At 41.7% G+C, this 12,949-nt stretch overlaps 1 protein-coding gene across 2 annotated transcripts in view; it reads left to right on the top strand.

Moving 5' to 3' along the window:
* The first annotated feature begins 5,622 nt into the window (after window positions 1-5,622).
* SLK (STE20 like kinase) overlaps window positions 5,623-12,949 on the top strand; it is a 58,282-nt gene continuing 50,955 nt past the window's right edge. Inside the window, exon 1 of one of the 2 annotated variants that reach the window (XM_028098606.2) lies at window positions 5,623-6,054. In XM_028098606.2, the coding sequence (XP_027954407.1) occupies window positions 5,905-6,054 (150 nt within the window). In that variant the 5' untranslated portion in view covers window positions 5,623-5,904. The remainder of the gene's footprint in view (window positions 6,055-12,949) is intronic. The other variant, XM_028098605.2, reaches the window with a different exon arrangement.

Below are 12,949 nucleotides of genomic sequence, written 5' to 3'. Positions count from 1 at the left end.
GGGAGCCCGATGCGGGGCTCGATTCCAGGACCCTGAGATCATGACCTGAGCTGAAGGCAGACACTTAATGACTGTGCTACCGAAACGAAGCCTCCTAGGCACCCCATGATTTGTTTACTTTAAAATAGGAAAAAAATAACCAAGAATCAGATTTGGAATTTCTGAATGACACACAATCCTATTTTAGGAGAATAATTGCTATAATTGCAGGTTACTTTCTTTAAAATACCTGAAAAAAATGCTTCCTAAAAATATAACTCCACAAGGACAGAAAAATGTATTTACACCACAGGGCACTTGTACACCAAAGGAATTTGTTACTTCCATGTAATCTATGCAGCAGCATTTAAAGAACGTACCAGTAAATTTACTGCCTAAATCAGAAATAAGGAAGGGGAAAGAAATTGAGATGTAATTTACTTTCGGTAGGTATAAAGTTCTTACAGTTTCCTTCATTATTCAACAAGAATTTATGGGATTGGAAGACATAGAGTTTTATGCAGGGGATGTATGGATGAGCAAGAACCAGTCCCTGCCCTCAAAGTGCCCTAGCCTAGAGAGAGAAACATACACACATCCTCACAGACATCTCACATATACACATTTCACACACAAAAGTCCCCACACATAACCATGTACACATATATTCACATATGTATACACACATTCACACAATATATGCATGCATGCTCATACACAAATATACATACATGCATACTCACATACATATTCACATATAAACACATATACACCCACAAATACACACTCCCATCCATATGTGTTTGGGAGCTAAAAACGTGGAGGCAGTGAGAAAAAAATCTCAGTGTTACAATCCTGTGAGATAGCTATTACAGAGACTCAGTAAGTCTAAGGAAACAGTCTTAGAGGAGTTGCTACATGCTAGGGAGTATGGTTTACCAAGACCCAGATTTAAGTTCCAATCTGCCATTATTATCTTTGAGGCAATGACCATGTTATTTAACTCTGCCTCAATTTTCCTTGCTTTTACATCAGAGCTACAATAACACCCGCCTCACTGCGTTGATAGGAGGTTGAAATGAGATGATGGGTCAAAACCACTTAGCCCTTAGCCTGGCCTGTAGTAACCACTCGATACATATTCAATTTAATGATATCCTTATTGTTTTTTTTTAAGATTTTATTTATTTATTTGACAGATAGAGGGAGAGAGAGCACAAGTAGGCAGAGTGGCAGGCAGAGGGAGAGGGAGAAGCAGGCTCTCCGCTGAGCAGGGAGCCGGACGTAGGGATCGATCCCAGGACCCCAGGATCATGACCCGAGCCAAAGTCAGCCACTTAACCGACTGAGCCACCCAGGTGCCCCTGATGATATCCTTATTGTTTTTTTTTTTTAGGATTTTATTTATTTTTTCATGAGAGACAGAGAGAGAGAGAGAGAGAGAGAGAGAGAGAAGCAGGCTCCCAAGGAGCAGGGAGCCCGATGCGGAACTCGATCCCAGGACCCTGGGATCATGACCTGAGCCGAAGGCAGACATTTAACCATCTGAGCCACCCAGGTACCCGATATCCTTATTGTTATCTGTGAAGTTTATCGTGTAAATTGTGAAGACAGGTCTTCCTTCACCAGGGTGTTAGTGAGAATGCTTTAAACTATTTTTAAGGTGGGTTGAGCCCAAAAATTGTGTACTAAATGAATACATATGGCCACTGGTTAAACTTCATTTTTAATGGTTGAAAAATTCAAGGAAGCCAAATTACAGTTTACAAATAACACAAACATCTCAATATCATGGTCAATACTGGGAAAATCTGAATCTGTCGAAATGACATCTTCTCTGTATTATTAAATAATTTCTGTGGCTATAACTTCATGGAAAAAATGTATAAGCTATTATTAACTCCATGATCATCTCACCAAAATATGTTAGGCTTCAGCACCTCATTGATACAATACTAACATCATTTGATATTATTGATTGATATGATGAGTAAGAAATAAAAGTGGCCAATGTACATATGGAAAGGTGTTACACCATAATACTCAGATAATTGCATATTAGAGGTTATTTTGGGTTATCAGCTTGGCAAAGATTAAGAATATGGGACAATACATTGGTGCTATTGAGGGTCTGGTGAAATTGGTACTCTCATATATGGTTGGTAGGAGTATACATTAGCACAACCTTTTAGAGGCCAATTTGGGGAAAAAATGTTCTAATATTAATACAGTCTTTTTTTTTTTTAAAGATTTTATTTATTTATTTGACAGAGAGAGAGACAGCGAGAGCAGGAACACAAGCAGGGGGAGTGGGAGAGGGAGAAGCAGGCTTCCCGCAGAGCAGGGAGCCCGATGTGGGACTCGATCCCAGGACCCTGGGATCATGACCTGAGCCGAAGGCAGACACTTAACGACTGAGCCACCCAGGCGCCCTTAATACAGTCTTCAACCCAGCAATTTCACTTGAATTTTGTTGTAAGGAAATGTAATCTGAAAAATACAAAGATGTTTGCATTTGCGTGCTCACTGCAGTGTTGTTTATGATGACAAAAATTGGAAACTACCTATATGCCTAACAGTAAAGAAATTCTTAAATAAATTATGGTAGAGCTGTACACTGGGATTCTATGCCCCCATTAAAAAGGATTAGATAGGGGTGCCTGGGTGGCTCAGTCAGCTAAGCGTCTGCCTTAGGCTCAGGTCATGATCCCAGTGTCCTGGGATCAGGTCCCACATCAGGCCCCTTGCTCAGCAGGGAGTCTGCTTCTCCCTCTCCCTCTGCCTGCCTGTCTGCCTACTTGTGACCTCTCTGTCAAAATAAGTAAATTAAATCTTAAAAAAAAAAGGATTAGATAGATCTATTTGTCATGGAAAGATGTCCATGATCCATACTGGATACCATTTTTATATTTAAAAAGTGTATGCATAGAAAAAATATGGTTATATATATCTGTATAAGTCTAACTTTTTAAAAGCAGCTTTATTATGTTTTAATTTATGCACCATAAAATTCCCCATTGTAAGTGTACAATCCAATGATTTTTAGTAAATGTATACAGTTGTGCAATAATCACCACAATCCAGGGGCACCGGGAGGGCGCAGTCGGTTGTTAAGCATCCAACTCTTGGTTTCAGCTCAGGTCATGATCTCATTGTCGTGGGATCTGGTGGCCTGTGGGCTCCCCTCTCCACACTCTGCACTCAGTGAGGACTCCGCTTGGGATTCTCTCCCTCTCCTTCTGCCCCTCTCCACGCTCGTGTGCATTCGCACACGCTTCTCTCAAGTAAATAAATCTTTAAAAAAATCACCACCATCCAGTTTTAGAACTTTTTGGTGACACACCCACCCCCAAAGTTCCCTCATGCTCATAGGCTTAACTTTTTCACTGTGTCTAGGATGGGGGTGAAGTTGGGGAGGGGAAAGCGGGAGGAGAGAATGACAGCCAGCTTTGTAGTTTATCATTTTTGTATTATTTGAATTAATTTACAACAAGGATATGCTTGCTGTCTTTTAATTTGAGAAAATAGTAAAGGTTTTTCTATTTTGAAAAGAACAACAAAAAAGGAAACGGATTTAAACCTTTTGACCCCAATCTACTTCTGATAATTTATTCCAAGGAAATAATCAAATATGTGGAAAAGCATTTGTGAACAAAAGTATTTATCAGTGTTTTATCTAAAACAGAGAAAAGTTCTAAGTAATCTAAATATCTCATGATGGAAGAAAATAATTACTAATAATACTGGGATATGAAAAGTACAGGATGTAAACCTTTATATGCAGTACAATTTTATCCCTGTAAAAAGTTAATGCACAGCCAAAAAATTCTATTTGGAAATACTGTATGTATAATAAAATCTTACCCATGGTTATCTCTGGATGGTAGACTTATAGTACTTTTTATTCCTTGTGCATTTCTTAATTTTCCATAACGAGTATGTTACCTTAATATCTAGTGCCACCTACATAAATGACAGTAATTAGAATGGGTTATGGTATTGTTTTCACAGGTGTATATATTTTTCCAAACATTAATGTTTATTTAAAATATGTGCAACTTATTGCATGCCAGTTATACCTCAATAAAACTATTTAAAAGACAAGGGGATCATCAACAAAATCATCTAAACTTCTTACTGGAAGAGGGGTTTGTTATGCCATTTTGGGGCTGGAAGACAAATTGGTTAGGGAGGGGTATGTGGGTACTATATAGATAGCAACACGACCTTTGCTCCAGGTAACTTTCCTTTTTCCTTTCCTTTCCTTTCCCCTTCCTTCCTTCCTTCCTTCCTTCCTTCCTTCCTTCCTTCCTTCCTTCCTTCCTTCCTTCCTTCCTTCCTGGGATCTGCCTTCGCATTATATGTCAGGAATGTTGCCAGGTTCTTGGATGCCAAGATGAGCAACAAATCACGGTCCTGAAAGCGCTGTCTTCTCCTGGAGGAGGGGAACGCAGGTCACCAGCGGCAGATTCCAGCCAACGCCCACATCGCCACACTAGGCAGTCTTCCACTACTGCTGCCCAAGGGGGCCAGAGCCAGGTCAAGAAGTGAAATTCTTAGTAAATGGTTCAGATGGAGTCACAAAGGGTGGCACCAGGGTTATGACTGTGGAAGTGGATAGGAGAAGGTAGACGACCCTCAAGAGAGTGTCGCTGTCATCACTTGAGAAGTGGGCTTAAGCAATATTTATGTATTTCTGCCTCTCTTACCTGCACACTTACACCAACAGCAAGAACTAAAACTGAGCGTTTACTTGTGCAGGCACCATGTTAAGGGCTAACATCTATTGCCTCATTTATTCTTCGCCACAACTCCCCCAGTTCTGCATTTCACCATGAAGAAACTAAAGCTCGGAGTGGTTACCCGCCCAAGGTCACAGAGCTGTCAAGCTCTGGCTCCAAAGTTCCCAGCCACAAAACATACTCCTTTCTCACAATACTCTGGGATTGCTTAGAGAGAAAAGTTCCACTTTCGGGCTCCAAACGTCAGCTCAGTTTTCACTCTTTACAAATTTTCCAGATCCAGAACGGAGGCAACATCAGCTAGCACTACCAACAGGGTCGTGCCCATCCGGCAAACGCCACCAGAGCGGTGGGCCAAGGATTTGGGGCTTGGAGGGCAAACCGGGAGCGACGAGCTCTGGCGCCCACATCGCACGCCCCTCCAGGCTGCCTGCAAGCCCCTCCGGGCCACCAGCAAGCAGAGCTCAACGCGCGTGCGCAGGGCCAGAGGGGACGCCCCTGCGCGAGCGCGCGGTGAGCGGGGCGCGCGGCCGAGGGAGCGCGGGCGCGTTGCGGCGTCGGCGTCTGCGCGCGCTCCCGGACGAGGCTGTGTGGGCTGGGGAGCGAGCGAGGCGGCAGCGGCGCCTCGGAGCCGAGGGGACGCGCGGGCCTCGAGCCGCGGGAGCAGACGGCTGCGGGGAGACCCTGGGCTCGCGGCCCGAGGCGAGAGAGCTCGGCCTGTCGACTGCCCGCTTCAGGGGCCGCCGCCGCGTCCCTCGCCCGGAGTGGCCGCCGCCCCAGGAGACTCGCCGTGACACGGGCCTAAGCCGCGGCGGCTGCGGACGTCCGGACCGCTCAGACCCGTCGGGCCGGGCCGGGTGGGGACTAGCGTCCGGGCAGGTGCCGCCCTCGGAGGGCCGGCCGGGCGCCCGGCGCCCATCGGCGCGGCCCGCGGCCCGGGCTCAGCCGAGCGGCAGCCCGTGCAACCCGCAACCGCACCCCCCCCCCTCGTCCCGAGGGCCGGAGCCCGAGTCGCGCCCCGCCCTCCCCGGGCACGGCCCGGCTGGAGCGGCGGGAGCCGGGAAAGCCCGCGCCCGTCGTCGCCGCCCGCCCGCCAGGCTCGCGCGGAGAAGAGGGAGGAGAAACTTTGCCTTTTTTTGTTGCTTTTAGTCCTTAAGTGCAAGGAACTCTTCCGGGAGGAAACATGTCCTTCTTCAATTTCCGTAAGATCTTCAAGTTGGGGATTGAGAAGAAGAAGAAGCAATACGAACATGTGAAGAGGGATCTGAACCCCGAGGAGTTTTGGGAAATTATAGGAGAATTGGGAGACGGAGCCTTTGGGAAAGTGTACAAGGTAAGAAGGAGAACACGGGAAGTTGCACTTGTAAGAAAACAGGCACTGGTCTGCAGTGGCACGAGGATTTCTCGCTCCCCTTGTTCCTTTCCAGTCTCTTGCCCCTCTTTTGACTTCGTAAAGGTACATTAGAACTTTATTTAGGTTATCATCCAAGGAGTAGCTAAGACCACGAGTGTAAGGTTGAACAAAATGGGGCCTGCATGTAGTTTAGACAGATAGCTAAAGGGAAGCAGGTTTATAGAGTCTCCTCTGTCAAACTTTAAAGGAAATGAGGGTGTTCGTTAATTTAAAGGAGGGGTCTGGTTTTAAAATTAGAAACTCAGTATGCTTTCCAGTGGATTTATATTTGTCTACTAGCTGTTTGCATTCATTTATGCATGCTTGTACTAAAGCAGTTCCCTTTTTAGGGTCCAGGGCATGTATTTGGTTTTATCTATGGCTGATACATAACCAGTCTTCTGGGATGAGAGCAAAGTGATTGCTACTTGAGGCTCTTCTTCAGTTCGTTGCTTGACAACATACTATAAAACGGAATGGAATTTCTGATAGAAATTTTCCAGAAGAAAACGTGCATCTGGTACTAGTTTCTAAATATAATTACAGCAAGCACTGACTAGAAGTCGATACTAGTGCTTAAGAAATTAAAAAAACCCGTGTATGCAGACATATTTTTATATATATTTCAATAGGGTTTTGATGTCTCAACGTGAAGGATTAATGTTAACTGTTTATATTTCATAAGCGGTATATGAATGATGTCACTGGAATATTTTCATCCTGAAGGGTGAGGTTTTTATGAGACACAGTTCAGGGGGAAGGACCCACAAGGTTGCCTAGAAGTGAAAACATAAATAACTTATGTTTATACAGGATTTTGCAGTTTTTAAGTCACTTTCACATAATCCCCTCCCCGCCCCCCAAAAAAGCCTGTGAGGTAGGCAGGTCAGTAATATCTGCATTTCACAGATGAGGACACTGAGACTCAGCAAATTTTCAAAGTCACTTAAGTCACAGTCTAGATTTCCGACCCTGTATTTGCTATCATTTTTCACTTAATGTCTTTTGGTGGAAATGATAGCATTTTTCTCCTAAGTATCATCACACTTCTGCCTTTTCCCTGCCTCAGATGCATGTCACAGCTCCTAGTCCTCATTTTTTCACTCAGGTTGGAATAGCCCTCTCTGCATTCTTTCAAAACACATTGTCACATGGCTACCATAGCACTTGTTACATATTGTAGTTAATGATAAAACTAGGGCCCTGGGTTGTGATATATGTTTGCGTTCATCTATTGCCCGAGCACATAGTGCATCTCTCTGTTGAATTGAAAGAATGCTTGTTACCTGCAGGTGAATGCTATTGAAGCTATTGTATGCTGTCAAACTTGGCAAAATAAACTTCACTGTTTGTGTGGAGGGTAGAGTATGGGTTGCAGCAAGAATTTACAGTACAATGTAAGGTAGGAAGAGCTTTTAGTGCTGTGGGAAGAGCACTTTTGGAAGTCAAGAATTGTCTTTTAGTGCTGGCTGTCACAAACCAGCTTTGTGGTCTTGAACAGAACACTTCACTTCTCTGGATCTTCGTTTTCTTAGCTGAAAAATTCTGCATTTCCCTGAACATTTGTTTAGATTCTTTCACTCATTATCGTACTATGAGTATGCAGTTATTTAAGAAGGGCAAAAATAAATCCATAAATCCTCAGGGCATCTGGAATCCAGTAGTTAGAAGGCAGTAGGTGATTATGGACACTTTTCATGGTATACATGTTTTATCAAATGGAAACTGTAGTATTAAGACACTGGCTCTGGAGTTGGACTGTATCTGGGCTCTCTCAATAGCAGCCTGTGACCTTGGACAGGTTACTTAACTGTTCCTGTCTCACTTTTCTCATCAGTAAGACTTGGTCCTCAGTGTGTGAGAATTAAAGGAATAAATGTAAGGCATGTGGAAAGGGCTCGGCGAGTGGTAGAGATTACTGTTATTCCATTTAGAGCGCAGAAGCAAAATATGGGATGGGACAGGAAAAGGGGCCTACGAAGATAGTAAACCGTTTTCTTGTTTTCCCATGGCACAGGCAGATTGTGGGGATTTCACTTTTTAATGACACTTTCTACAAAATGTAACATATACTTCCTATAGTGAAACATAAATTGAAAATTTTCTGAAAAATAAGAGACTTACTCCATGTAGTTGAGCACTATAAAATTGTGTCAAAGGTAATATTTGTGAGCTTGATGATTATTTTAGGGTAGTATTTGAAAGTATGAGTTCTTTGCATTTTACTTTTTCATTTCACTATTCTGTGCTTCCAAGGAATGGGATCTGAGTTTTTTTTTTTTTTTTTAAGAAAATTTAAGGGGCTCCTGGGTGGTTCAGTCGTTAAGCGTTTGCCTTCAGCTCAGGTCATGATCCCATGGTCCTGGGATGGAGCCCCTGCCCGTGTCGGGCTCCCTGCTCGGTGGGGAGCCTGCTTCTCCCTCTGCTTGCTGCTCCCCCTGCTTGTGCTCTCTCTCTGTCAAATAAATAAATAAAATCTTAAAAAGAAAAAAAAAAGAAAATTTAAAATTTAAGCTTACCTGGCCTGTTTTGCCTTTTTCCTAAAAGTTTTTTTGTTTCCCAAGATCTCTAGAAATTTTAAATATATAAACTTCCTCTTTGTAAGCTAGCAAACCTTAATATTGTATGTATGCAGTAGAAAACTGTCTCTAAAATTGACTCTAATTTGTTTGTGAAAATTAGTAATTGTTACAAAGATTAAATGGTAAATGGGCAATCATCTCATGTACATATTTAGTTTATTTGAAACATTTTTCTGTCATACAGTTATATTCCTTCCACTTGGTTCAGCACTATACAACTCTGTAATAGTTACTTTCTTGCCTGAAAATTCTTCACTATTTTATTTTCTCTAGTATTATTTGACTTATGAACGAAGATAGGTAATATCTCTCACAGTTTTTTATGTTGGGGTTTTTGTTGCTTTTAACAAAAAAAGAATGATGTAAAATCATGTATTGAATAGAAACTGAATTCCTGACTGTGTGCTTAGGATGAAAGTGATTCTTTCTATGGCCCTGATGGGCATGTGCCTTTTTAAAAAAAATAGTGAAATGTATGTATGTGAGGTTCATGTTTATCACCTAGAGCTGTAGTTTATTTCCATTGTTGCATGGAATTCCATTTTATGATTATATCACCATTATTTACCATTGTACTATTAATGGATATATCATTCATTTCCAGTTTTGGGCTGTTATACCCAGTTCTGGTATTTATGCATAAGTTTTGCTGAGACTTAACTTAGGAGTAGAATTGCTGGGTTATAGAGTAGTGTAACTTTAATTTCACTAATGATACCAAACTATCAACGTTCCCACAAGGAGTGTATAAGAATTTCCTTGCTCTGCATCTTCTTTTCAACAGACATTTGATATTGTCAAAATTTTTAATTTTTGACAATCTGATGTTACGTTTTTCATTATGGTTTTAATTCATCTTTCTCTGACTGCTAAGTAATTCTTTTTTTTGTTTTGTTTTTTGTTTTTACTTTTTTATCGTTATGTTAATCACATACATTACATCATTAGTTTTTAACGTAGTGTTCCATGATTCATTGTTTGCGCATAACACCCAATGCTCCACGCAGAACATGCGCTCTTTAATACCCATCACCAGGCTAACCCATCCCCCCACCCCCCTCCCCTTTAGAACCCTCAGTTTGTTTTTCAGAGTCCATCATCTCTCATGGTTCATCTCCCCCTCCGATTTACCCCCCTTCCTTCTTCCCCTCCTGCTATCTTCTTTTTTTTTTCCCTAACATATATTGCATTATTTGTTTCAGAGGTACAGATCTGTGATTCAACAGTCTTGCACAATTCACAGTGCTCACCATAGCACATACCCTCCCCAATGTCTATCACCCAGCCACCCCTTCCCTCCCACCCCCCACCACTCCAGCAACCCTCAGTTTGTTTCCTGAGATTAAGAATTCCTCATATCAGTGAGGTCATATGATACATGTCTTTCTCTGATTGACTTATTTCACTCAGCATAACACCCTCCAGTTCCATCCACGTCGTTGCAAATGGCAAGATCTCATGCCTTTTGATGGCTGCATAATATTCCATTGTGTATATATACCACTTCTTCTTTATCCATTCATCTGTCGATGGACATCTTGGCTCTTTCCACAGTTTGGCTATTGTGGACATTGCTGCTATAAACATTGGGGTGCACGTACCCCTTCGGATCCCTACATTTGTAGCTTTGTGGTAAATACCCAGTAGTGCAATTGCTGGATCGTATGGTATCTCTATTTTCAACTTTTTGAAAGTTGAAACCTCCATACTGTTTTCCAGAGTGGTTGCACCAGCTTGCATTCCCACCAACAGTGTAGGAGGGTTCCCCTTTCTTCACATCCCCGCCAACATCTGTCATTTCCTGACTTGTTAATTTTAGCCATTCTGACTGGTGTGATGTGGTATCTCATTGAGGTTTTGATTTGGATTTCCCTGGTGCCGAGCGATGTTGAGCACTTTTTCATGTGTTTGTTGGCCATTTGGATGTCTTCTTTGGAAAAATGTCTGCTCATGTCTTCTGTCCATTTCTTGATTGGATTATTTGTTCTTTGGGTGTTGAGTTTGATAAGTTCTTTATAGATTTTGGATACTAGCCCTTTATCTGATATGTCATTTGCAAATATTTTCTCCCATTCTGTCGGTTGTCTTTTGGTTTTGTTGACTCTTTTGCTGTGCGAAAGCTTTTTATCTTGATGAAATCCCAATAGTTCATTTTTGCCGTTGCTTCCCTTGCCTTTGGTGATGTTTCTTAAGTAATTCTTTTTATAAGTTTTTTGGTAATATGGATTTCCTCTTTTGTGTTCACATTTTTTATTCATGTTCCTATTGGATGTCCTTTTCTTTTTTATTTTTAGTGTATTCTGGATTTTAATCATTTACTAAATATATTCTCATTCTGTGACTTGTCTTTTCATTTTCTTTATGGTGTCTTTCTATGAACAGGAAGTTCTTGATTTTAATGTGGTACAATTTGTCAGTTTCTTCCTTTCAGTTAATACTTTTTGTATTGTGTTTAAGAAATTATTTACTAACCTGAGATCATGAAGATAACCCCTTGTACTGTCTTCTAAAATCTTTCTGATTTTGCCTTTAAGTTAGGTTTCCAATCCACCTAGAATAGATTTTTGTAAATGGTTTGAGGTAGGGGTCTAATTTCATTTTTTTCCTCATCCGAATGCCTAATTATCCCAGAACCCATCATCCGGGGTAAACTTTTTTCTCACTGCTTTACAGGGCCCTGTCTATTATATAGCATACCTGTTTTTGTGATCTTGATTTCTTTTTTCCATTGATGTGTTTCTGTTCCTGTACCATTTTTTCACTATCTTAATTAGGAAAGCATTAAAATAAATCTCTGCTAGAGTACAACTTCCCCATGTTCTTCATTAACAGTATCTAGTCGATCCTTGGCTCATAGTGCTTGCATGTACATTGTAGATTTAGCTTAAGTTCCACAAAACCCTACTGTGCTTTTTTGGAGAGATTTTATTAAATTTATAAATCAGTTTTGAAAAAATTAACATCTCTGATATTGAGTCTTCCTATTTATGCATATGTTTTACCTCTAGGCCTTTTTTAGTATTTCTCAATAACGGGTTATAATTTTTCTCCCTAGAAGTCTTGGGAGTTCAAACTGCTTCCAGAGTGTCTTTTTTTCTTTTCTTTTTAAGATTTATTTATTTGGGGGGACAGAGAGAGAGAAAGAGAGAGGACAAGAGACAGCATGAGTGCGGGGAGGGGCAGAGGGAGAGGGAGAGAATCTCAAGTAGACTTCCCACTGAGCACAGAGCCTGACATAGCCCCAACTCACAACACTGAGATATGACCTGAGCTGAAATCAAGAGTCAGACGCTTAACCGACCGAGCCACCCAGGCACTTCAAGAGTGTCTTAAATGCTTTGTATTTCCTGTTGGAGTTTCCAGCTTGTTTTGGTTGTATACAGTTTTCAGTATGTCTTCTGAGAAAGGATCCATGGAAGGTACATTGCCTGTCTGAATAGATCTTTATTATAATGTCATATTTGATGTATAGTTTGGTTATAGAATTCTAGTTCAAAGATAAGTTTTTCTGGGGCACCTGGGTGGCTCAGTCGGTTAAGCGTCTGCCTTTGGCTCAGGTCATGATCTCAGGGTCCTGGAGTCGAGCCCCACATCGGGCTTCCTGCTCAGTGGAGAGTCGGCTTCTCCCTCTCCCTCTGACCCTCCTCCCTGCTTGTACATTCACTCTCTCTGTCTGTCTCAAATAAATAAAATATTTAAAAAATAATTTTTTTGTGAATTTTGTAGACTTTTCCCATTCATTGCCTTTTATCTTCAAGTGTTGCTATTAAGAGTCCCATGCTGGGAGCCTGGGTGGCTGTCAGTTAAGCGTCTGCCTTCAGCTCAGGTCATGATCCTGGGGTCCTGGGATTGAGTCCCACATCAGGCTCCCTGCTCAGTGGGGACCTGCTTCTCCCTCATCCTCTGTCCCTCCCCCTGCTTGTGCTCTCTCTCTCTCTCTCTCTCTCTGACAAAGAAATAAAATGGTAAGTAAAAAAAAGTCCCATGCCATTTTGTTTTGTGATTCTTTGTGATCTTTTTCTTTTCATAGCTTTTAAGATTTCTTTTAATCCCCTCTCTTTTCATGGTGATGAACTTTGATATAAGTTTTCCCTGTGCTTTTCATTTTGCTGGCCTATTGGTTAGTCCTTTCAATCCAAAAACCGGTATCCTTTGGTTCTGTGACATTTTTATGTATTATTTATTTGGACCAACCCCCTAGGCAATGGTTCTTGCTGTGGTCTCAGGATTTCCCATGTTTCTAAATTCAGTGG

The sequence above is a fragment of the Eumetopias jubatus genome, unplaced genomic scaffold (genome assembly GCF_037043125.1).
Source record: "Eumetopias jubatus isolate StellerSeaLion01/CBP00866 unplaced genomic scaffold, mEumJub1_p1.0 scaffold_17, whole genome shotgun sequence".
In the NCBI taxonomy this organism is placed as follows: Eukaryota; Metazoa; Chordata; class Mammalia; order Carnivora; family Otariidae; genus Eumetopias; species Eumetopias jubatus.
The sequence above is the reverse complement of the archived record's forward strand: the minus strand, read 5'-3'. Positions and strand labels throughout refer to the sequence as shown.